Source organism: Sinohyriopsis cumingii, chromosome 1 (genome assembly GCF_028554795.1).
Source record: "Sinohyriopsis cumingii isolate HCF-2022 chromosome 1, ASM2855479v2, whole genome shotgun sequence".
NCBI lineage: Eukaryota > Metazoa > Mollusca > Bivalvia > Unionida > Unionidae > Sinohyriopsis > Sinohyriopsis cumingii.
The window spans coordinates 16,842,215-16,870,041 of record NC_142961.1 but is presented as its reverse complement, the minus strand read 5'-3'; the positions used below and the strand labels follow the sequence as shown (position 1 = coordinate 16,870,041).

At 34.6% G+C, this 27,827-nt stretch overlaps 1 protein-coding gene across 2 annotated transcripts; it reads right to left on the bottom strand.

Moving 5' to 3' along the window:
- On the bottom strand, positions 1 to 26,694 carry LOC149806489 (BRISC and BRCA1-A complex member 1-like). 2 transcript variants are annotated; one of them, XM_089953784.1, is made up of 7 exons: positions 26,316 to 26,694; positions 19,468 to 19,526; positions 16,183 to 16,303; positions 10,596 to 10,702; positions 8,046 to 8,169; positions 1,545 to 1,631; positions 1 to 522 (listed from the first exon to the last, which is right to left on the bottom strand). In XM_089953784.1, exons 1-7 carry the CDS (start codon positions 26,685 to 26,687, stop codon positions 343 to 345), a joined length of 1,050 nt encoding a protein of 349 aa, XP_089809910.1. In that variant the 5' UTR covers positions 26,688 to 26,694; the 3' UTR covers positions 1 to 342. The 2 variants fall into 2 exon arrangements, with proteins under 2 accessions (XP_089809910.1, XP_089809918.1); XM_089953792.1 differs by lacking the exons at positions 16,183 to 16,303; positions 19,468 to 19,526.
- Between the last annotated feature and the right edge of the window lie 1,133 nt (positions 26,695 to 27,827).

The window sequence follows — 27,827 nt, the reverse complement described above, 5'->3', positions numbered from 1 at the left end:
TTATCAAACAGCTTTTATTGCACTATATCATTCATTAACACTCTTTGTTTTCATTTCACTCGCTTCATAATATAGAGCAACTGTGGGTTTTAATTCTTAATTTATTCTGGATACCACCTCATGGAACATCGTCTCTCTTAAACAGTGCTCTCAAGTTTTGCAAGAAAATATTTTCTACAGTATAAGCAACAATATTTATATCGGAACTCCGTCATGGGTGACTACATTTCTACAGAATTACTGTGAATGTATGCACATTTCTTCAATCACAGTGCCTCTTTATGGGAATCTTTATATTTCCTCTCTGGGACCTCTTTTTATTCATGAAAATAATTGGCAATGTCATCCTTCATCTGGCATAGGTGGTCCCAGTCTGTAAAAGACATTTTTCTGTAAGGGCCTCTGCAGGGGATGTGCAAGGCATTGAGCCATGTGATCATATATCTTGGTAATGTTTCTACACACACTTAGTATAAATGATAAACCTTTTGAATCAAAGTCACAAATCTTGTCAAAGTTTTCCTGGAAAAGAAAACAGATACACACATTTTCATGTCTTTCTGAAGTAAAATGATGGCATTTATCAATAAGAAATTTAGGATGAACTTATTGCAAGCTGTACCATGCCTATGGTCTTTTATATTCCCAGGCCAGCACAGATCAGCTGCCTTTGTGTGCTCTTAGAAAGACACTTAGTCCCATTTGCTCGGCGGTATAAAGCCATTAATGTGTTTAAGTTGCTGTTTAAATGCCAAAAAAGTTTTTAAAATAATACATATTTAAGTAATACTTATTTCTCTATAAATATTTATAGCACATAATTGTATCAAATGATATATTCTGTATTCCAATATTTTTTCAGAAGGTGATGCCTGAAATTTTGTAACTTATTATATACATGTATGCTGATTTTCATCAGGCTACATAGTGTTCATCCAATTAATTAGCTATAAGCTAATTAATTAATTTATACATGATTATGGGTGACACTTGATTGGCCTGATGACTGAAATATATCTATGTCAGTTCAATGAATGCTTTACTGTATTGATTAACATATTCAAACAAAGTAAAATACAAATCAATGTTTTACTGAATTATTAAGAGATTCAAAAAAGGGGGAAAATCCACCAGTTATTGTCTGGTAAAGCTGCCATCAATCATGCAAGAAATGTTTACCATCTATACTCCATGATAAGTTGATTCAAACTGCAAACAAAGCTGACTTTGATCTGCCGTCACATAATATCACTAGCAGATCAGGGTATATTTTTTCTGTTATACTGGTTACTCCTAACAATCTGCATAGACCCAGATCTGCTGGTGCATCATGTAATGACAGATCTAAACATTAGTCATTATCTTAACCAAGCACATATATGTATATGTGTGTGTGTGTGTATATATATATATATATATATATATATATATATATATATATATATATATATATATATATATATATATATATAAAATAGAATTTTAATGAAATCTCTCAAGTCCATATAAATTTACTGAGGGTAATGCAAATAGAAGATAATCACCTGACATTTATTTTCTGCTGATGGTGGTTCATGGATATACAGGGCATCCAGAAAGAAGTAGGGTGATGAATACAGCATGTTGAGGTTCTGGACAAATGAAATACATTATTGATTAAGACAGAAACATTGTACAGGAACACAATCTATAAGGCTATTACTGGCTAATGTTATCGGCTACGTTTTCAAAAAAAAATCAAATGAATGATGTTGGCATCATTTTGTAAGGGAAAGTTTTAACTTTTACAAAGATGGACTACATGGCTAAAGTTGTCTTCCAAGCAGACCAGGGTCAGTAAAAATGTGTCCACCTTGGACCAAATTTAGAACATTTAAATTTTTGCAATTAGGTACTTGAAATAAAATCCTCACCATTATGATTTAATGTCTGTAAAAGGTACTTGGCTTGAAAACTATCACCATGAGGCATGTGATGTCTGTAACAGGTACTTGGCTTGAAAACCATGGCCATAATGCATGTGATGTCTGTTAACAGGTACTTGGCTTGAAAACCATGGCCATGAGGCATGTGGTGTCTGTTAACAAGTACTTGAAAACCATGGCCATGAGGCATGTGATGTCTGTTAACAGGTACTTGAATTGAAAACCATGGCCATGAGGCATGTAATGTTGGTAACGGGTACTTGAATTGAAAACCATGACCATAATACATGACATTAACAATGGCTGAGACTGAACCCAAGTCAGTCCAGTCTAAAATATAGGTTGTAGTGATCTTTGTGTAACGAGTATACAGTACTAATGATTTGTATGCACCGTCTCACCAAATTTCATGAATCTATGTACAACAGTATATCTATTTATTATTTATCTATCATATATATATATATATATATATATATATAGTGCAAAACACTATTTGATCACAGTGTAAAGAAATCCTAATCCTTATTTACTATTTTGAATGTTGGTTATGTTACTCTGCAATTGTACACAATTACACCTAATCAAATGTTACTATCTCTTCTTTACTTGCATGCATCAGAGACACACAACAAAACAAGTCTCCTTTTTATAAAGTTCTGTTGAAATGTGCGTGCATCTTGCACTCTTGTTTTAATCTGGTTGCACTACCAATATCAAGGGTTACTTCCCTTACTTCCTTTTTACTAAAAGACAGTTATTTTAAAGAAAACAAATTTAGAAAAATTTCTTACCACACTGAATTTCATTAATATGTGCAAAGTATGCTCATAAAACCCCCCACAGAATTTCTTAATTATTTAAATGCTATTTACTAAGCTTAATATAAATATGATTAGAAATAGTTACTCAAGTTCTGCAGAGCTCAACCAATCTGATGCAAAATCAACTCAGTATGTGTTGATCTTGTTTGTAATTTTACACATTAATGATCCTGACAAGTTGAGCCTATTTACCAAGTTTACTCGAACATGGATCAGTAATACAGTTATTCGAGTGGTAACGAGCTCCGACAACCATATACAAGGCAATCTTATTAATATATTTTGATTGCATCCCTTATAAAACTCGTCCATGGTCTTGATGATTTAAGTATGTAGTCCAAGATAAAATAATGAATAAAAAATATAGCTTCCTAAGTTGTAACAATCTCAGCAAATTAAATGCAAAATCACCTCTTCAAATTGTGAGGATCTCGCTCGTTACTGAATTCATCTAAAATCTTATTACCACTTTAGAGTTGACTTGGCCGAACCTAGCATACTGGCTTATATCATCAAGATCGCTCAGAAGTTTGATAATAAGCAAGATCCACATATAAATACAATAATGAATTGATATTCAGTCTGACTTACTGAGCTTCTTATCGCTTCAGAGACTGCATTTCTGATCCAACCTTAATTAAATTTCAAAACTGGCTTGCATCATTAAAATCGTGGATGAATACAAGTAAGAACCACCAGGTCCATGCATGTAAATGATGTGATTTGGAAACTGACTAGCTGAGCTTGTCAGCATTTAAAGCAGCTCTAGCTTTGTTCAGATCTTGATAAAACATAAACAGGCTCATATCATGATGATGTCTAATGAGTGTTACTGTCAGTAAGATCTTGATAAAACATTATAAACAAGCTCATATCATGATGATGTCTAATGTGTGTTACTGTCAGCAATATCTTGATAAAACATTATAAACAGGCTCATATCATGATGATGTCTAATGAGCATTATTGTTAGCAATATCTTGATAAAACATTATATAAACAGGCTCATATCATGATGATGTCTAATGAGTGTTACTGTCAGCAAGATCTTGATAAAACATTATAAACAGGCTCATATCATGATGATGTCTAATGAGTGTTACTGTCAGCAAGATCTTGATAAAACATTATAAACAGGCTCATATCATGATGATGTCTAATGAGTGTTACTGTCAGCAAGATCTTGATAAAACATTATAAACAAGCTCATATCATGATGATGTCTAATGAGTGTTACTGTCAGCAAGATCTTGATAAAACATTATAAACAGGCTCATATCATGATGATGTCTAATGAGTGTTATTGTCAGCAAGATTTACATATAATAATAAAATAATCTTGCATCTGATTGAATGAAGCTCTTACAACTCAAGTTACAGCATCTCTGACCCAAAATTGAATCAAATTTGGTAAACAGATATTTTCAAGATGTTGGATGATTTTGTTAAGGACAAGACGTACATACACAAAAGTGGTGATCCTGCATGAAATTGGCCATGTTTGTATCACTCTTTATACTTTACTTTGTGACAGGATTTTTATCAAACTCGGTAAATAGGCTGTATCATTAAGATTTGTGACAGATATATTATTTATTATGAATAAAAATCACTGCATATTAATGAACTGACCTTTCTGATTAGCTGTGCTTGTCAAGACTCGATTTCTGTCCAAGTTTTGTTCTGACTTGCTAAATGAATAAGATTATGTACAAGATCTAGGCATACTTATGATGTAATCTTAAATGTGACTGACGGAGCTTGGTACTTCTCGAGAAGCAGGGCTTCAATTGGATTTTGTTCCATCTCAGTAAATAAGTTTATATCATCATGGTCCTTTATCATCATGGTCATGTAGTATGTGATCTTTTATTATCATGGTCTTGTTTCATCATGGTCTTATATCCTTATGGTCATAGAAGGTTCTAAATAAGAGATCTGCATATACTGAGGTGACCTTGAATCTGACTTGGCTGACCTTGTTACCGTCAACAAGACCCTATTTTCTCATCTAACTGAAAAACTTGGTAAATAGGTTTATATCAGTACAAATCACAGATTAGCAGAATTTTTGAGCAAGATCTATTTTAAAAAAATTTATCTTCAGAAAAACTTTTATCAAACTATAAATAGGTAAAACCAGCAAGATAGAAAGGTTGAGAGATTCGCTATTAATATTTTATTCATCTACAGATGCAAACAATTGCCAAAATTTGACCCTATGATTTTAACCACCCACCACACATCTTCAAGGGACATCCAAAATTCAAAACCTTTGGGGCTATCTACTCATTCTGAGGAAAAATTATACCAAAAATTATCCCACTCCTTCAGTTGGTACAGATGATGTTCAGATTAAAAGTAAGACTCCATATTACTTATGAAAATCTGACCTCCCATCCACCCCACCCCACACAACCCAATCACTATGCAATATATTTTGTCTTTTAGTGAAAATCCAATGCTGATATGACCATCCCATTCTGGTAGAGTAGCAAAAATACCCAAGATGACCATATTGGACATCTGATTAGAATCACTTTCAATTACAAAAAACTAGTCATCACAAGTCTTCAAGTGAGACCCCATGCTGATATGAACATTTATTTAGGAGTAGTGATAACTAGACTGTCAATATAAATGTTGCAGAGGAAATATTAGATGTCTGGGCAGCATCATTTTCATTTTGGAGGGCCAACTAGACAGGGATGAATGTGTGTGTCAAGTTTCATGGCAAACCTGCAAGGAGCGTAATGATAACAATTTGTTATAACAGATGGATGAATGTCATATGGTGGATGACAGCTCTCCTGGCATATGAACAGTGGAGACAAAAAAGTAGTAATTATAGGTAGGTGTTACTATAGTGACCTAAATAATTAAAAAAATTAAAACACATGACAGATTATCTCATAAAAAGCAAGGCAAGTAAACCCTTACCTCCAGATGAAACATTTGTTTCTTCAGACATTACATTTCTGTATACCAATATACTGCATAGTTAAGGATAGACATATAAGCACCCATTTATTTCCTGTTTAAACTTAAAAAGCTGGTCTTAAAACTCAATAACTTTTTATTCAATGAATAAAATACCTTGAAATAAATGGAACAGTCATGGGTAGAAAGATGGCCCCCAATCATATAATAATAAAGAAGACTTTTAGCATCAGTGACACCATACTTGATTAATTGATGGCACATAAATTAAAGAGAGCATGGATGAGAAAATCTGGTCGACTTCATATCAGATATCTAACTCAAAGCCCATATTTCTGTACAAAGCAATACGAATTGTTAAAAAAACAAACTAGTACCTTCTCCATCCAGCTGTCTTCCAAAACAATGTATTTGGAATAGTCCAGGTACTGGGGATATGCATAATTTTCTTAGACCATGAAACATTCCAAAATAAATCTGACAAGCTGTCTGAACATTTCATCAACCAAGACTATGACAAAGACCTGATACCAGAGAAAACACTGACAGATAAATAAAAATAAACACAGTGACCTCTTAAAATATAGAGAACAAAAAAGTTTATATGATACCATTTATCCTGACCAACCAAGTAAAAAGATGATACAGGTTGACATTTTATCACTAACATTAAAACATATAAGACAAGACATCTAAAATTCTCAAACAAAACTTCCACTAGACATACAATCATGCAAAGATCTGAAAATTCAGCCCATTTTTGTGGGGTTTTTTTTTATATATTTGTCTTGCTTATTTTTGTTTTGTAACTACCTTTGGCAAAGACTGGATTAGGGTTGAAAGTACTTAGGCTACTAGTTTTGTACTGTTCTTACTCATTTTCCTTAATCAGTCTCTGATACATGGGACCCATTGCTTGATCCATTCCACTTTACAGTTTTAACCATATAGTTTGATATCTTTGAAAAAAACCATCCCCCAAAAACCCATTACCTAAACCCAAATTTCTACAGGGTAAACAAGATCAGGGACTGAATGTGCAGCCTGTGCTCAAGTCGTGCTGTAAATATCACATTACTTTTACCCCAGAGTCTATACGGTAAACAAAGCCAGGACTTTTTAATGCAAAGTACATGCTCAAGTTATGTTGTAAACAAAATATTACCCTCCTCCCCAGTCTACAGGGTAATCAAAGCTATCAACCTAACATTACCTTGACCCCAAAGGTCTACTTGGTAAACAAAGGCCAGGGCATGAATGTGGAGACTATCCGCAAGTACTGACTGTGGGGGTGGGGGGGGGTCTACAGGGTAAACAAGGCCAGGGATGGAATATACAGCACATGTTCAAGCTATCAACCTAACATTACCTTGACATCAAAGGTCTACTTGGTAAACAAAGGCCAGGGCATGAATGTGGAGACTATCCACAAGTACTGACTGGTGGGGGGGGGGTCTACAGGGTAAACAAGGCCAGGGCTGGAATATACAGCACATGCTCAAGCTATCAACCTAACATTACCTTGACCCCAAAGGTCTACTTGGTAAACAAAAGCCAGGGCATGAATGTGGAGTACTGACTTGGGGGGGGTGTCTACAGGGTAAACCAAGGTGTTGCATGTAATAAACAGTCAATAAATAGTACTGAACAGAATCCATCAAGGGCTCAAAGAAATATATGTACATAATAGACTTGAACTGAAAAGCTAATCTTCCATGCCTATGAACTTTACTGTGAGGTCAAAGAAGTATGTGAATGTATTACCAAATAAATTTGCTTCATAATAAAATATCAAAAAGAATTAACAGAACCAATGAAAGGGTCAAAGAAATACGACAAATTTAACCACAGCTTGACATATAGCTATTCTACGCATATAACCATGACTAATGGTCAAATTAGCATGTTACTTGTCACAGGATGAGCTACCTCTGATTCACAATGAAAGATCTCATGAAGAATGGTGATATTATTAAAAAAACTCAGCCTAATATCCAGACATCTTGCTAGTATCACCTTCATATCCATTCCTATGAAAACTAAGAAGTACATTCTCTACATAAAATTACCACACTCATTTGGCAAAATCTTGTCCAATCAAATAAATCTCAGACCATTTAGGCACCATACTATCGGAGTTCAATATCTGACTCATTCTTAAATTCCATAAATCTGTAACAGAGTGAACTTACGCTTTAAAATTTGAGGGTTACTTATCATTTTTACCTATGAAACACATAATTTCATTAACTTTATTCATAATTTCTCATCATTGTCTGCCTAGAAGGCCAAGATGTGTTTAACAAACTGTGTCCTCAAATGTACTGGCAATTTGAAATAAAAAAACTTGACAAACCTCCTTTGATTCTACTTTCATGCCAGTGTCAGATCTACCAAAGAGGAAGAGCAACCGAACAATATAAGGTGGGGGTAGTACAGCCTGGTCACCATCTACATGTGGCATTGGGACCCTCTCACGGCTGAAAATAAGGATAAAGTTACTTAGTAATATCCAATTAAAAAATGAAAACCAAACCCACCCATCCCCCAAACATGGAAATGTGCTCACTGAACAGAGATAAAGCCACATTATGTTAAATGACCTGAAAACAAAGCTTAACTAATATGTGATGGATGCAGGTCAACACTATACGCTCCCACAGCATAATCAAAGAAACTGTATAATGCAAGTTATCCATCAATCATAACTAGTCAAACATGTATTAGCAGTCAACTGTAAAATGCAAATTATCTATCAATTATAACGATGTTGAACTCTGAATATGGAGGCCTGATTTATTTTCTTTAAAATTAATTTAATGTTGATCACTGTTGCCATGCTCTTATTCACTGCTTGGCTTTTACCTATGTATTTAAAGCTCTGCGTAAAATGTTTGTCTGCAATAAAGGCTAATGTATTCTTGCAACATGAGCACCATGTAATTCAACATCCATTATAACAAATGTTTCTAATCTGTAATTTATTGCAAAATTAATTACTTTAAATCACTGGGTTACAGTGTCATTAAATATTAGAAAATCTTAGTCACATCATATAAGCAATACCGAATACTACCAAACTGGCATTTCAAAAGTGCAAATTTAAGGTTAAATAGGTTTTCGTAAATAGACAAAAATAAACATGATGGCTTAATGACAACAAAAGGGAGCTACTGAATCAAAAATACATGGAAATTGCTCTCAAAGTGAAGAATGTTAAACTTAACAAACATCGCTTCAATGAGAAGTAATTCTCTTTAAACGATGCTAATAATTTCATTTTTCTCACTCAAAAGTTTCACTTCCTTTTGTATTACAATGCATAGTGTATTTATAAAATGGCGGCTACTACAATCTAACAAAGGTGACAAACATCCAGAACTATTCTTCCAGACAATCCTTTATATATATAGTCCATCCAGAAAATCATTCATATAGATATATATATACAATGTATTATAATTTTATCACATAATTTTTGCATTAGTAACACTTTCTGCAAAACTGACTTTGCTTTATTTACTAAGATTTTATACATGTTGATGTGCTAACACAGTAATCATTCTAAGCACTGTTGTGTTGACAGTAATCATTAGACAGTTCTAAGCACCTCTACATTGACAGTAATCATGAACCTTTTCTATGAATTACTGTATTAACAATATTCATGAGCCAATTCTAAGCACTTCTGTATCAATTTTCAGTTGTTTAACTTCGTTATTGGGACTTAAGACTATAGCTTTCGACGCTGACACAATATGCTTTCATAGTTGTGTCAGCACTAAGAAAATATTACTGCATAGCTATATCAAAAATTACACAATTTACTTCCATAGCTTTCAATACTGACACAATGTGCTTCCATAGTTATGTCAACACTGACAACATATGATTGCGTAGCTATATCAACAATGACACAATTTACTTCCATAGCATTCAATGCTGATACTATGTGCTTCCATAGTTATGTCAACACAGACAAAATATGACTGCATAGCTATATCAACAATGACACAATTTACTTCCATAGCTTTCAATGCTGACACTTTGTGCTTCCATAGTTATGTCAACACAGACAAAATATGATTACATAGCTATGTCAACAATGACACAATTTACATCCATAGCTTTCAATGCTGACACTATGTGCTTCCATAGTTATGTCAACACAGACAACATGAAGTTTGATCTTTTAATTTCATCACAATATTCTCAAAAAATATGTAACAAGAAATCATACACAAAACATCATCCGGCTGATCTGTTCACACACTGTTATTACAGCTTCAGTACAACACTGCATTCATGAAATAAGTAAGAGGCAATATCCAAGTACTATCCCTAGTTACACTTATGAAATGGGGACCTGATAATATCCAAGTACTATCCCTAGTTAGGGGCCCCGAGTGGCCAAGTGGTCTAAAGTGCTCTCCATTATGGATCACTGCCATCTCACCTCTGTCTGCATGGGATTGAGTCTCGGATTCGGCCAATATGGGTATGTGAGAAAGCTTGCCAGTAGCTTCTCGAGGGTCGGTGGTTCTTTCCGGGGATTTCCTGGGTTCTTCCTCCAAAATTAATACTGGCCGCCATGTATAGCCTATCGTGTGCTGAAAAGTGGTGTTAAACCCAACAACAACAACAACTACTATCCCTAGTTACACTTATGAAATAAGTAAGAGGCAATATCCAAGTACTATCCCTAGTTATACTTATGAAATGGGTACCTGATACTATCCAAGTACTAATGCTGGTTACATACTAACTGTTCATCTGCATTTCTATCACACATATACATATTCACCACTTCAATTTAGTGAGAATGCAATTTTTATGTAAATTACTTTGTTAGTAAAATTAAGTAAGATTCTATGCTGACTAAAATTTATTGAATTAAAGTACTTACATCAGATCAAAAAGGGAATCCACATCAAAAGTTTCACATGTATATGTAGCACTTAAATCATCCAGACAGCTGATAATATCTTTTGGATTGGAGGTGAAATCCTTGATCTATAAAATACAAAACAAGAGCCCTCAGAAAATAGCATGGCATGCATTTTCAAATAATACAAGACAGTCATAGTTTAGAATAAAATTAGTCACAGTGACCTATAACTGAGAGGAAGGTAACCTTACCTCCCGTTTTATGAATCTACCTTGAAGGAGTCTAATTTGATTAGTGCCTGGAGGACAGACTTTAAAAGAAAAAGATGCCCAAGATAGCCTGATCATTCTCATGTGGCATACACAGTAATAAGCCTGATGACATACGTTCAAAGAGACCCATGTCAGAATGATTTCTAGCAATGTGGTAAAAAATTGGTGGTATCTGATATGTTGTTTAACTGTGTTTCTACTTTAAATAACTTAAGCTGGACAAGATGGTGCATTGGTATCTTCAGTACAAATGTAAAGGGTGTTTACAGTCAGACTCAGCACCTTTCAGTGTGAATTGTCAAAGGTGTTCATGCAAGGACACTAACACATTTCAGTACAAATGTCAAAGGTGTTTATGGTAGGACTCTAAAACATTTCAGTACAAATGTCAAAGGTTTCATGGTATAACTCTAACACATTCTGAAAAAATGTCAAAATTGTTCATGGTAGGACTCAAGCACATTTCATTGTGAATGTCAAAGGTGCTTCTGCAAGGACTCTTAACACATTTCAGTACAAATGTCAAAGGTTTTCATAGTGGGACTCTAGCACATTTCAACACCAAAGGTGTTCATTGTAGGACTTTACCTAACACATTTCATATCTGAGGGAGCTGTGACAGCTTAGTTGGCTTATAGTGTCAGACACACTTTTTCTTCTTGGGTTTAACTGCACTTTTAACACATTGCTAATTATATCAATGCCAAGGAAATGGGAGCTAAGTGCATTCCCAAAGAAACTGAGGCAGCCATGCTAGGCTGGCATGTGCAGGTATCGAACCTATGACTCTTCAATTACAAGTCAGGCACTCTACCCTCTGTGCTACCACAACTCCTGTCAGATACCTAATCCAGTGGTTACATCTTTCATACTCATCCAGGTCCTGCCAAGATAAGCTGCTTCAATGTGTCCTGGTTTCTAAGGAAGCCACACAGTTACTATGAGAGACCCATGAGAACAATTTTGACAGAGCATATGCTAGGAAACATTATTACCAAACTTGATGAAGTAAGCTTTTCTGAAGATTTTCAATAAAGTTTTCGAAATGTTTGCTATGGAAGTCACAACATTACTCGAGAAACCATGCTGGAAACAATTTTCAATATGTCCTAAGAAAAATTCCTAAAAACTCTGATTAAAATAGGCTTAACAGTTCTTAAGAAATCAACAAAAAGATTTTTTGTATGTTTGCCAAGGAAGCCACACTGTTGCAATTGGAGTAACCCTGAACACAAGCTTGATAAAGCATATTCTAAGAAGCATTCATATCAATTTTTATTACAGCTGGTCCAGCCATTCAAGGAAAACTGAAAATAGATATTCCATATGGTTGCACAGGAAATCACCATGTCCTTATGAGAACCACCATGAATACAAATTTGACAGGGCATGCCTCAGAAATATTCCTGACAAGCCTGATCAGAACTAGCTTAGCCATTCTAGAAAAAAACAGCAAAAATAAGTTTTCTAACTGGTTGCTAAAGAAGCCACATATTCCACCAAATCTGACTGACATTGTCTCGGCCATTCTGGAGATGACGCTGAAAATATGTATCTGTTACTGCTAGTGCAATCACCCAGACAGAATTTTCATGCTACCAAGTTAGATGAAATTGGCACAGTAGGTATGGAGAAGTCTAAAATAGGTCTTCAAACTGTTTGCTTCAGAAGTCATACTATTTCTTGGAAAGCCACCATGGGCATTACTTAATACAGCCACAACATATCTTAGAAAGCCATCCAAAGAATTATCCTAATAGTGCCACCATTTCTTGGAAAGCCACCATGGGCATTATTTTTAAAGAGTCACCAGCTTTGTAGCTAGTATCACATAATTTTTAACTTGCTCGTTAAAATTTAATAATGTAGATTGTATGTTATGACATTGGCACTCTCTTGTATGTTATGACAGTGGCACTTTCTTGTATGTTATGACAGTGGCATTTTTCTTGTATGACAGTGGCACTCTTGTTTGTTACGACACTGGCACACTCTTGCACGTTATGACAGTGGCACTCTCTTGTATGTTATGACAGTGGCACTCTGTTGTATGTCATGACAGAGCACTATTTTGCATTGTTATAACAGTGACACTCTTATATGTTATGACAGTGTCACTCTCTTGTATGTTATGTGGTTCTGTGTTGTGTGTGTATGATTTGGATATTTAATGTAGCTTTAACAATTTTTCAATCATGTCACTAAAATGTCTGCAGTGTGGCAGTTTATAGTGATGTCTAGTATTCGGGCATCATGCCACAGACATGTAGCATTATGTCCCACCCAGTCACATTATCCTCACACTAGGCCGACCAGTTCTAACACTAACCTCTTAATGCTGAGCGCCAAGTGAGGCAGCTGTTAGGGAGCTATGTTGCATGGGATGATAGTGGCACTCTGCTGTAAGTTATGACAGGGCACTATTTTGCAATGTTATGACAGTGGCACTATGTTTCATGTTATGACAGTGGCACTCTTGTATGTTATGACAGTGGCACTCTTGTATGTTATGACAGTGGTTCTATGTTGTAAGTTATGACAGTGGTTCTATGTTGTATGTTATGACAGTGGTTGTATGTTATGATAGTGGTTCTATGTTGTATGTTATGACAGTGGCACTATGTTGTATGTTATGACAGTGGTTTTATGTTGTATGTTATGACAGTGGTTCTATGTTGTATGTTATGGTAGTGGCACTATGTTGCATGTTATGACAGTACTGTGTTGCATGTTAACACATTAACCCCTAGTGACGAGTTAACGTGGCAGGAGGTAGTAGCCTACTGCTGAGCTCTATAGCATCATGGTCATGCAAGATACACTAAAGTGGGTGGTATTATAGAAAGGTAGACAGATGTAGATCTACAATGATAGCAAATAATCTGGAATATCTAGTTGCACTACAAAATGCAAAGGGAAAAACCTCATTTTTTGGGCCCGATTTGTTTCTATCCATTTAGCAAAATATTTCTTTTTTTAAATCCAACTTTTACCCTTCTGCTCATGCGTGAGCTAAATAGCCAATGAAAAATGATGTTTCCAACACAACTAGGCAGTATGTTATTGAAAGATCACCTGGGTTTGGTGTTTTTGGATCTATTCAGAAATAGCTTTCAAAATGCGTTTCCTATTCGAATTTCAGTCGAAAACAACAAAAACCTCCAGGGGTTAATGTGTTAAGATAGTGGCACTCTCTTGCATGTTATGACAGTGGAATTTTGTTCTGTGAGAGTGGTTCAATGTTGTATGTTATGATTGGCAATCTGTTGTTTGTTATGACAGTGGCATTAGCTGCAGTGCTTGTATGCTATGGTAGCAGCACTGTTTTATATGACTGTGGCACTATGCTGTGACAATGGCACCTTGTTTTATGTTATGACAGTGGTACTCCGTTGTATGTTGTGACAGTGGTTCAATATTGTATTTTATGACTGCGACAATATGTCATGACTATCACTATGTTGTATGTTGTGACAGTGGTTCAATATTGTATTTTATGACTGCGACAATATGTCATGACTATCACTATGTTGTATGTTGTGACAGTGGTTCAATATTGTATTTTATGACTGCGACAATATGTCATGACTATCACTATGTTGTATGTTGTGACAGTGGTTCAATATTGTATTTTATGACTGCGACAATATGTCATGACTATCACTATGTTGTATGTTGTGACAGTGGTTCAATATTGTATTTTATGACTGCGACAATATGTCATGACTATCACTATGTTGTATGTTGTGAGAGTGGTTCAATATTGTATTTTATGACTGCGACAATATGTCATGACTATCACTATGTTGTATGTTGTGACAGTGGTTCAATATTGTATTTTATGACTGCGACAATATGTCATGACTATCACTATGTTGTATGTTGTGAGAGTGGCACTATGTTGCAGTGTTTATATGCTATGGTAGCAGGACTGTTTTATGTCACTGTGGCATTATCTTGCATATAATTAGAATCGCACTATCTTGTATGCATTAGCACTGTATATAACAGTTTTATGTCACTGTGGTATTTTCTTGCATATAATTAGAATGGCACTATCTTGTATGCATTAGCACTGTATATAACAGCTTTGATATTACCAAGCATACTGAAATCTACATTTCTGCCATTACAAAATGTTGCCCAGTGCAGTTGGTAAAATGCTTTTAGTAACTAGATAATTAAGATCTGAACTACTCTCTTAGCAAATCCTCATCCTGTAAGTGACTGATTTTGGCAGTTAATCTAGAAGTCAAGTGTTTACATGATCAGCTATTTAATACTAATTAAGATTACAGGTTTTGTTAGACTAATGAAAATTACATTACTGAAAATTACTATTGTGCAGTTCCTTAAATTGACAAAAGCATTCCTCATTAACAGGAAGTATTAATAGTGTAAGAAAGCATAACTAAAAGCAAGCATTAACAGTGAAATAAAGTTAACTACAAGCAAGCATTAACAGTGAAATAAAGTTAACTAAAAGCAAGCATTAACAGTGAGATAAAGTTAACTACAAGCAAGCATTAACAGTGAGATAAAGTTAACTACAAGCAAGCATCAACAGTGAGATAAAGTTAACTAAAAGCAAGGATTAACAGTGAGATAAAGTTAACTAAAAGCAAGGATTAACAGTGAGATAAAGTTAACTAAAAGCAAGCATTAACAGTGACATAAAGTTAACTACAAGCAAGCATTAACAGTCAGAAAAATTTAACTACAAGCAAGCATTAATAGTGTAACCAAGTTAACTAAAATCAAGCATTAACAGTGTGATAAAGTTAGCTACAAGCAAGCATTAATAGTGCGATAAAGTTAACTAAAAGCAAGCATTAACAGTGAGATAAAGTTAACTAAAAGCAAGCATTAACAGTGAGATAAATTTAACTACAAGCAAGCATTAACAGTGTGATAAAGTTAACTAAAAGCAAGCATTAATAGTGCGATAAAGTTAACTACAAGCAAGCATTAACAGTGAGATAAAGTTAACTAAAAGAAAGCATTAAGAATGTGGTAAAATCTAATTAAAATCAAGCATTAATAGTGTGACCAAGTTAACTAAAATCTAGTATTAACAGTGTGATAACGTTAACTACAAGCAACCATTAACAGTGTGATAAAGTTAACTACAAGCTAGCATTAACAGTGAGATAAAGTTAACTAAAAGCAAGCATTAACAGTGTGATAAAGTTTAACTAAAATATTAAAAGCAGACTGTTATGATCATCAGATAGGAAATTTGCAAAAACTGTTATATAACCATGACAACTGCTGAAAACCTAATTAACAGCTTCTAATCTATAAGATCACTATATTTCCTTTCCTCTCCTTACCCAGACTGCCGACTCTTTTAACAGCACAACAGCAAATTCATGTCTCTTGTCAAATTGTATCTTACTGTAGACAAACAAATGTAAAGCTCTTGTGATGATCATCATTGGGGACAGCTTATCCCTGCAATGAATATGCAAAACAGTCTGAAATCAACATTTAAACAGCTGAAGAATTCTACATCATATTTTATCCAACCAATGTAACCTAACCTAGAAAGTGAATAAAATAGTAAGAAGTAAGAAGTACTATAAACTTTCCACTTGTGCCTGAAAACAAACCTAAATGGTGAACATAAATGAACTAAATACACATAATAATTGAACTGAAAACAAACCTATATGCAAAATCACTGACCTACATGAAGTCTAACTGGACTGAAAACAAACCTAAATACACAACCTAATTGAACTGAAAACTGAACTAAATGCACAATCACTAGCAAATGCACTGTTGTACTGAAATGAAAACTGGCCTAAATATCACATATCTTGGTCCTCGTAAAGAACTACTACATACATGTACTAACCAAACAAAAATACTCAATGTCTCATATCACTGTCTGCATTGAGAACTACCACAGAAATTTACTTACTGAAAACATATACCAAGGATCTCACGAGTTGGAAAACTCCCTTTTCTAGCATGCAGGACAAATAAAAAAAATCTAATTTTGTTTCACTTCCCCAAAATTTATATAATATTAGAATCTGAAGTACATGAGCTCTGTCAATTTGAATGCAAATCTCTATTATGGGTATTATCTTTTTTAATGTTTTTAAACACCCACATCACCCCCATCAAGCTCCATCCATCCAGTAGTCAACAATACACAACAACCTTACTTACATGCACACACAAACAATCAAATGAAGTTACCATGGCAAAAAATGTTGGCCACAGATACTAATTTTTAATAAAAGTGTGTTACAATGATCAGGACACATCTATTAACAAGAACTCCATAGGGGTATGAGATCACTAATCCTAACCAGCAGCTGATCAAGAAATCCAAATCAGCTGGAAGCTTTCTGATGAAATTCCTCCAATGCTGCTGACTGCATATGTTGTGAAAACAACTGTTTTAAGGTTATCAAGTTTCAAGGTTATCTAGTTAATGCATCATCATCTATCTCTACACATCAGCATCATTTGTCCAATACTGAAAAGCTCCTATGCCGGGATGCTGTGTGCCAAACTTGGTCCAATTCTCTTCAGCTTTTTTTAAAAATAGATTAAATTGTGAAAATATTTTTCTAATTGTAATAATAGCAGCCATATTTTATGGCAGAACAGAATCATTTGCATAAATCTAAAATGTCTTCAAGCTTCAGCACTTTCAATCACATTTGTGCAAATTTGTTTCTGCTTTTATTTAGATTAAGTTGTTGAACTTTTTTCTTTTTATTAACAGCAGCCGTATTTTATGGTAGATTGGCAACACCTGCATAAAATAAAAACACTTCATGCCAGCAAGTCTGTGTAAAATCTGATCAACATTTGTTGACAGGTTTTTGCAAAGAAGTAGATTAAAGGATTTTCCATTTTAACTAAGATATTTAATGGCAAATTGCCACTTGTATAAATCTGAAAACCATTAATACCAGAATGTTTCTGTCAAATTTGGTAAACAGTGCTGAGAACTTTCTGGGAAATCATTTGAAGTTCTTTCTATTTTCAGTAATGGTGGCCATATTTGATTGTTGATTGCCATAATTTGTATAAAACTGAAAGTTCTTCATGTCAGGAGTTTTGGGGAAAAAAAGCTGTTTAGAGTTTTCTATTTATAGCAAGTGTGACCATTTCTATGGAAAATCAACATGACCTGCATATGTCTGAAGTATCTTCATTCCAGGATGCACTGCTCCAGTGGCCTAGTGGTTAGAGTGTCTGCCTCGGAAGCAGGTCGTGGGTTTCGATCCCTGGCTGAGTCATACCAAATACTTACAAAAATGGTACTAACAGCTGCCTCGCTTGGCACTCAGCATTAAGAGGTTGGTGTTAGAACTGGTTGGCTTGGTGTCAGGATAAAGTGACTGGGTGGGACATCATGCTACACATCTGTGGCATGATGCCCCAGTACTAGACATCACTATAAACTGCCACACTGCAGACATTGTAGCGATATGACCGAAAAATTGTTAAAGCTACGTTAAAATCCAAATCACACACACTCATTCCAGGATGCATTCTGCTATGTTACCATTGGTCAAATTATATTCAGCGATTCTGGAGAATAAGTTGTTTAAAGTTTATTTCTAGTTTTAGTACAGGTTGTCATAGTTGATGGTAGACAGGCTTCATTTATACCATACAGAAATGTCTCCAGGAGCTTTCTTTAAAGTCTGGTCAAATTCTTTCCAGTATTGGAGAATTTTTTTTATTAAAGGTTTTTCTACTGATAGCAATGATGGCTAAGATTTTGGCAGAACAGCATGTGCTCAAATCTGAATGGGCTTCATACCACGATGTTGTCTGTCAAATATGATCAACTTCTGTTTAGCAGTTCTAGAAAAATGATGTTAAAATTATATAAATATTTAGTAACAGTAGAATATTTATTGGCAGATAAGCGTCATTTTCATAAATTTGAAAGCCCTTCATGCCATAATGCTTTCTGGAAAATTTGGTCAAACTGATGTAGTATTTTTGGCATTTTTTTAAAATTGATGCACTGCATGTGACAGACACAAAGGCATACCATAAACTCACTGTCTTGGTCTGAGAAGCTAAAGATGGTGCATGAACACTTTGCCATTTTACATTTGAAAACAATCTAAGAGGCAGAAGTCACATGTAATTTGGCACTTACTTGTAGTGTAGGAGACACTGACATGATGGTTGCGGGGGTGGGGGGGTGGGGGGAAGAGAGGAAGCATGCTGTAGATGACACATTAATTAACACAGAGATGCATGATCCCTACAGCTTAATGGATGGAAGAAATCTGAATGCAATATCTGACCAGGATGGATAATTGAAAAAGGTACTAATACACTGTTTGTGCCCTGCTAACATTTGTGGCAGGACACCACCAAATGCCAATAAGCATGACAAAAGAAACAGTACTTGTACATGAAGAACACAACATAAGCTTTTTGTCTGCAAATATGTCATTTTGCTGAATCACAAGATAGTTCACAGTTTAATGTCCCATATCCAAAGTGTACTACTGACAATAACGGACTTACTATGAAATAGATGCTTTACTGATTTAAAAACTTGAGTGATGCCATTAAAATGTTTAAGACTTCCTCATGAGCAGTTTAAGTTCAAAACAAAATCTCACCCTGATCTTGATCGAAGACTTAATCTGTCCATTTCTTTGCTCAGATCAATGCATATGACCTAAAATGACAAAGGATCAAATTTTACATTTTATATGCTGTGACTTTGCACAACTAAAACTGGAAGTATTTTAAAAACATCAGCAAATATACTAAATATGTAAATGTTACAATATCAAATTACAATAAAACAAGAGGCCCAAATGGCTTGATGCTACTCTTCTGGCTAATCACTGGAAAAAATTTCAGTAAATAACTACATGTAGTCAAGAGGCAAGGGCCTGCAGGCAAAAAATACACTGATGACAGTATCTGATACACTAATGACCCAAACAATAAAAGGTTAAGCAAACATGTCACTGAATGAATTGCTTTATGTTTCGTTTCTAAGGATATCTCTCAAGTATGAAGAAGATCCATCATACACCTACCCTCAACTCTTTTATATACCGGTAATACCTCTAGCGGGTATATGGGAGAAATAACAAAGTTACCCTTCCATGGATTCTTGTAATTTAATCAGACATGATGATAACTAAATGAATCACTGGAAGAAAAACACTTACAACATATACACATGAAATATATAAATAATTAAAAGTAAACAAATCTATCACACATGGACAATTCACAAAATGATATGGCACAGAATTATCATAAAACTATCACAATGGAATTACTAAAAATGACTGTTTTGGGAACTTCAGTCCTTGAATGTACTATGTTGCAAATTTCAAGCCTTGAATGTACTGTGTTGGAAACATCAAAATGGTTTTGCATCAATCATAACTCATTTCACTTCAAATGCAAACACCTGTAATTGGGGACAGAAGATATAAAGTTAATCGGACAGGGCTTTTGGCAGAATTTCAGGATGAGGAGTCCATGGCTCTTTCTTCACTCATGGAATTCAGGAGTCCCTAACCAATTTCTAAGGATAAGAGAATTTGAAATTTTATTTCAGGTTCATAAATATGGTATGTTTGTGAAGATCAAAGCATCATCATTTACAAATAAAAGTGCAACAGGGTTATGTTATAACCTCAAAAAAAAATTCTTCATAACATGGGCATTTTTTGTATAATATATTTAATTAATACAAAATGGTAATGAACTTTTGTTTGGGGTTAATTCTTGAAGTAGTTACTACTGAATGTAACCAGACTATTTCTTGAGGCACAATTTATAAATTATATGTTGTATATAAAAGGTTTTGTATGATTGAGAAGATCATATTTAAGTATTACAGTAGAAATTTTATCTTTTCATGGGCTGTTGACTTAAAAGAAATCACAAGCCCTGACTTAATTCCAAAAGCCCTGACTCCAGTTTCCACATGTCCAAAATTTTCCCTATTTTTAATATTTTCACAAAACATTGCAATATCTAGATTTCGAATATAAATTCAATAGGGTTCAAAGGGGTTTGAAGGTAATGCAAGTAACATTAGTGTTCACTACACTCACTTGGGACTGGATGGTTCTGGTGTTCAAACTTCTCTGCTAGAATCTGAGTGAATCCTGATCAGAAATGAGTTGACGTATATCGATTGTTTGCAGTATGTGCCAAGAATAATAGTCCCTCCCCTTATCTCTTTTTGTGTGCTGGCGTGCTTCACAAAGTAAATCTCCATCAATCATGAGTTCTGAAAATTATTTATTGTTTGACTTTGCTAATAGCTTCTAGCATCATAAATCAGCTTCAAAAATGAATCACCCTTGAATACTATTTTAACAACTGAAATGATCATGCTTTGCTTTCTATATATGCAGTATAATCCATCTTCAAAAGAAACATGCTGCTGCTCACAAACTTGTCAAAAGATAATACAGATGGCTTAAACAATCATTCAAGGCAATCATATGTAATAACTTTTGTCCTTGTACATGCATCTAGCATCTATTTGATTTACCTATATTGGGTTATTTCACTTCCTTTTAATCACTATGCAATTCAGCACAATGGGCTCACCCTCTACAGTCTTCAGACACATTTCACTAGCTACTGTCTGCCAATTGTTACACATATCTATATAATTTTTTAACTATGGTACATGATTTTATTTAATTTTCAGAATTTTTATTCATGGTTGTAAACTGTTTAGAATGTATTCTCTTACAAACTGCATTGGATTGATCTATAAATAAATGTTTATGTATGTGTTGACAATTAGTAATAATAATTGTGATAAGAAGATTTAAAATGGTAGATATGGTGTAGTTTCTCAGTAACTGATGGGATATGGAAGTTTCAGGAATAATTTTGTGGTTTTCTATTGATTGCACAAGCTCATAGTAGGGCCAGTACATTTATAAGGGATTTTTTTATAAATTTAATACTTTCGTAGACCTTTATAAGGACTAGTTTGGATTTATTTCTTTATTGTACTGTAAGTTTCTCTCCCATTTTTCATTTATCACTTTAATAATTAAACTGTTTGTTAAGTTTTACAAAACTTGTCGGTTTTTCTTCTTGTCTGTTACTGTACTTAAGTTTGTGACCATAGAGTTGTAACACAGTTAATACATGTATGTAAAATAGTTTATACCTGATATCTGTTCCTTTAACTGCCACCATTTAAACTGCCCAAGGGATAGTTTAACATCAGCTCCAATCATGACTGTTTACTGTTTATAAATTGCTACATGTAACGGGCCTATACTGAAAGTGATGGGTTTTTTTCTTCCTATTTTTGAAGATTAATGAAAATTGTATTTTCTCAAAACAACCGTGTATGGGGATTTGGGAGATAAATTTACACTGTTCAAGAGAAGATCAATACAATGTGCCTCTCATCAAGTCAGTGTGTAAATTTGTTCAGATTTCTTTGAATAAAGCAAAAGTTGCAACATATTGCAAAAGAAGTCCATCAACCTTCTCTAAATGTACAGAATATACAAGACTTTTTTATTTGAGTTTTGTATTGTCCCAATATATTTGATATAAATTAAGATTAATTCATTCTGGAAATGGTATCTGGTTGCAAATCACTCATGAAGTCTTGGTCTTTCTGTGGGTGATCATCATTTATTGACTATTCAAAGGTCAATCTGATAGTAAAATTTCCATTGTTAACGACTGGACCATAATTTGAGCTACATGTGTTAAGTGTAACATGCCAGGTCATTCATGTGATAGAAACGCACCTTACTTCTGATGCAAACATTATATAACAGTGTTCACAATGGTCACTTCTCAATTTCTGATGAACATCTGTTGAAGCCAAGTCTTTATTATGGAGAGGCCATTTCAGTTTCTAAAGGGAAGGGGGTAAATGCTTGAAAACTAATGTCTTATTCTGATTTGTGGTAAAAAAAAAGGAGACTATGCTATTCCTTGCTTTACCTGAAACAAACTTATCTTGTGATGAATGAAATAATAAAAAATACCACAGTCAGAAATAATAATTTTGCCTCATAAAATTAAATGGTCAGTCCCTTACAGTCCATTCATAATTTAACTAGTTGATAGTTGTGTACATGTATATTCAGTCTTGTACAAGTCAGCACATAAGTTTTCTAAATGTATGAAATATACAAGACTTTAAAATTATTTTCTACTGTCCATATACATGATCAAAATAAAGATCACTGATTGCTGAAATAGTATTTGATTGTTAATCACTCATTATGTCTAGGTGTTTCCATGGATGGACTTGGAGTCCTCCATACGCACTTTTTTGTTGCAAACAGGAAAGTTTCATGGCACAATAAATATGGTCTAAGGTCGTTGGCTTGCTTGGATGAAGTTGCATGTGTTAATGAAGGTGCCGCTAAAGGCTCTCTTTGAAGGATCAAACAAATACTCGTTTGTTATTGCTGCAGCAACATCAAATAATTGTAGAACATGGAAACAGTTTTTTTTTTATTTGCTTGGTATATATCTGTGTTTCAAAGGTAATCAGTTTTCTTTGAAATCGCTGTCCTCTGGTCGACTATAGTCATTTCCCATTCTCTCGTTCAGAGGTGGTCAATTGTAGCTAGTCAGTTGCATGGCTATTTTGGTTATATTACATCATACCATACCAAGGCCAGACACCAGCGTAAATGGATTATGATATAACAATGCACTGTTGGGGTGGTTTGTCAATTTGAAATAAGGATTTGTTTATGTAACAATATATTCCAGTGCATTTTTATCAGTGCCGGATTACCAAATAGGTAGATTAGGCACCCGCCTATGGGCACAGCTACAACAGATCAAAATAATACTGATAAAATGTATTAGGGGATAATTTGCAAGGGGGGCCCCAAGATTTAAACTGCCTACGGGCCTCCAGAGTTTAATCTGGCACTGATTTTAATATTCAAGTTTGCGTGGACCTGTCATGGTGCCTTTGAATTTCCTACTCCAAAGTCAAGACTGTATATACAGTTTTTATCAGCCAAAAGTGTTTCCAGATGGTATATTTTATCGCTAATTAGGAAAAAAATCCCAATTTGCGACATTGGCAAAGCCCAGCGTGATCCCTGTTATTATGTTCGTTTCTGATTGTAGCCATAGAATATTGCATGTGACCTTGAAATCAAGGCATGTCGAGACTTGGACAAAATGCTGTGTGCAAATCTGGATAAGTATTTTGGGGTTAAATGGAAAACTGATGAATACTTTAATGAGATTCAGAACTCTGCTAAAGTTGCAAGAACTTATAGTTTGGATGGGACAGTAGCCAAGTATAAGAAAGTGCGTGATGTTTGGCTTAGTGTTTGGAATAAAAACCTACCTTGAATTAACAAAATTCATTCTGACTGACAAACAAGAGCTATATGCCAGTGGCGTAAAGAATGTGGAAAATTAAACTCAATGGCAACTACTGGTTCTTCTAATCTGCAAAGTTCCACATTTTCTAGGCATGAGACATCTTGAGACCACCTACCTGCTAGGTAGTCAAAAATCATTGAACTTTACACTGACAGAAGTCGGTACAACTCTACTTCAAAGGTACAGAGATTTCCAGACTTTACAGTTCTAGCTGTGAGTGTGTTGGTATCAACAGTGACATCCATGGCATGCAAGAGAGGCTTCAGTGTGCAGAACAAAATCAAGACAAAGGGAAGGTCCAAAATAAAACATGAGACCTTAACACAAATTATGCAAATCAAGGAAGAGGGACCTAGTGTGGAGGAATACGATCCAAAGCCAAGCATCAGAAAATTTTGTGAAATGCAACATAGACAAAAGTAAACTAATTGTAGTTAAAGAATATGATATTTGTACACGATGTCAATTTTAATACTTAGTTTTTTTATAGAATAATAAACGATTACAAATAAATAAAACTGACAAAGTTTTGTGTCTGTTTATTCCTGGCATTTTAATAGATGTTTAGCCACTTCAACATCTTTCTGGGAGGGGACTGCAACTTTTGCTGGTGGGACTCCGATTTCTACCAAGTTAGGAGTCCTGGACTCCTAGTTTTAAAATCCTAGTTAGAATTCTGGTTAGCATTACATTGCTCCATCACAGAGCAAAGTAGAGGGAATTAAGCCCCTCACCATGATGCATGGGGTTCTAAAAATACACGTGAACTGTACTGTAAGTTAAGTCCATCTAAAGCAATATGACTTTAATTTGTAGAAAAGCATCAACATGTGCTGCCAAGTGTGTGAAATATTCCTGAAAATCTGACTTCTCATTCCAAAGTTAGTCAATCTTGGAAGACACCATATAGCATCATTACATAAGTAGCAAGATGGCAACCCCATAAACAAAAATAACAAGGGAGATGTCTTACATAACAGGACTTGTAAATTGTGAAGCCTGTATTAAGTTTCTCTAAGTAAATATTCCTACGGCCATTGACGTTACTCTGCAATATTGTTTTATTTTAAAGGAGCATATGTATAATGGTGCCACAGAAAGAAGCAGACTCCTGTCAGAGTCAAGTGTATCAAAACAAGTGACATAATACATGAACTATCCAACAACTGGATGTCTGGAAACCGTGCCAATAACAGTACAAGAAATCGTGTCAAAGTCATTTGATTTGCATGCTTTGCTAAATAAATAGTTTCAAACAAAATGAGAGTTATCACTATGAAATTAATATATTTCTAAAAAGGTTGCATCAAAACCCCGACTAGCCCTACATGTAAGACCTCAATACTGATATTTTATGTTCTGAGCATCTAGGTCTAACTGCACCAATAACGGTGCTGTATAGCATGCTCCGATGTTGTTTAAGATCGGAATGACAAGTCAAATTTTCAGGAATATCTCACACACTTGGCAGCCCATATCGGCACTTTTCTACAATTAAAGTTTTAATGTTTTAGTCAGACTTTACTTACTCTAATGTCTTTTTCCTACTAAATTAAAATTTCCACATAAGCAAATGGACATGTTTTCAAGTTCTGTTGGCCTATATTTCACTTGGCAGGAATGCGATGGAAGCCATGAATACCGAAATCGGTTAAAAGGATGATATGAATCTTGAACAAAACGAAGCTATCTAAACACTTTCTTCAACATTAATATATTTTTATTTGTTTTGTTAAAGAAGTATACTTCAACTAAAACCGATTTTGGCATTCCCAGCTTCCATCGCATTCCAGACAACTGCAAACTGCAAACTTGAAAATAGGTCCGTTTCTTTTGCGATAATTAGAATTTATACTAAAACATTATGACTTTAATTTGAAGAAAATCGTCGTTATTGGCTGCCAGTTGTATGAGATATTCCTAAAAATTTTACTTTCGGTGCGATGATAGTCGACATCAAAACAAGCTACACTGCGCCGTTGCTTAGGCAGCAAGACCTAGACGCCCAAAACATAAATATCAGCGTCGAGGTTTTACATGTAGGACTACAAACCCGACGACTCCACGATACCATAAAGTTTGGGCTTACTATTTTTTCCGGACAATTCACTCGAGGGCATATTATTTCAGGAATATAATCCTCTTGAACAGAATTAGTTCTTTCTGAGCTAGAGAGTCTATTTCGGCTATATTCCTCTCGTTCGGAACGGCGTTCCTCCCGTTCGGAACGACGTTCCTCCAATTCTGCAGTTGAGTTCAATGGAATATGTATACTTCTGGTCTGTATCTTGTCATCGTTATCTGATTTAAAGTGAGTGCTGTCAGCTTCGCTGCCTTTGACCACATATTCTGTATCTATTACATCATATTCGTGAATAACATGGGAAACAATCCTGGCAGCATTGTCCGGAACACCGTCAGACGACTGCGAGCTGGTCATTTCCTTGTCGATGTCCGCCATGCTGGATTCAATTTAGACTGGTTTGAATATAGTTAGTAACCCAAAACACAGTTGTCCAATCCATTACATTAAATGAGATAAAGATGCCGACATAATTTATGGTGTAAACATTTTTATCTTACAGTTGTTTTTGACACCTTTAGGTTCTGATAAATATTTAATTTTAATTTTCTTTTAATATTAAGATGTCAACATATTTAATAATAATAATGATAAATAAGAAGAAGAAGAAGAATGGTGATGATATAGAGTAATACAATTTGTATTTGTTCTTAAAATATGACTCAATCCTAAATTTAAGGCGTGAGTAAAATTTTGTGACTAAATATAAGTTGTAAAAGAAACTAGGATATGTGTTATTCGTATAATACATATCTGTTTATAGCTTTGTTAAATCTGAGTGATTATTTGTTAATTATGAGGAGTTTGTATTGGTAAGATTCTTTCAACATGAGTGATAATAAGCCAGTTTGTAGGAGCACATGCCATAACATACAGCATTCATGAGACTTTATGACAGCATTGATTATTTTCATAAAATGGTGCCTCAAGTATTTCTTTACACATGTAATTCTCTGAATATTTTCAGGTAATTTGAGAAAGGAATAATTCTTGTATTGGTTTGGTCCTGTTTCGAATTGCATGGCATGAAGTACTAATATTTGGGTATAAAATGTTTACTAATAAGCCATACAAATGTGTAACAAGAGAAAAACCATGGAAATGTGAAATTAGTTTTCACTTTATAGTCATTAGGAGCTAAGAGGAATATTACTTGTAAATTAAATTGCAAGCGTAACAACCTTTCAGCTGACAGTTACAACAGTTGTCTTAAGGTCCTTAGAAATAAGGGAACACATGGTCTTAGATCATTAGTCACACTCATGTAGGTATTTCATTAGCCTGTTGCACTACAGGACTGTTTTTCATATGACTAAGTATCTTGCGTCTAAAATAAGTAATCACTAAGTTTCACCCTCATAATATCTTAGAGTCTGTAAAGAAATTTATTTCTTGTTTTCATACTAAAGGGAAGTTTTGGAAGACAATAAACAGGGCTCATTTGTGAGGGGTGTCTACAAATTAGGAATTTTAATCAGTCTGTATAATTTAAGACACTGGAGAAATTTAATGACTAAA

Excerpts from the sequence above, each read along its gene's own strand:
- LOC149806489 (XM_089953784.1), bottom strand. The coding sequence starts at position 26,687 with ATGGCGGACATCGACAAGGAAATGACCAGCTCGCAGTCGTCTGACGGT. Across the intron at positions 10,703-16,182 it reads TAAAAGAGTCGGCAGTCTGG|ATCAAGGATTTCACCTCCAA; the intron begins GTAAGGAGAGGA and ends TGTATTTTATAG. Across the intron at positions 523-1,544 it reads CAGCAGAAAATAAATGTCAG|GAAAACTTTGACAAGATTTG; the intron begins GTGATTATCTTC and ends TTTCTTTTCCAG.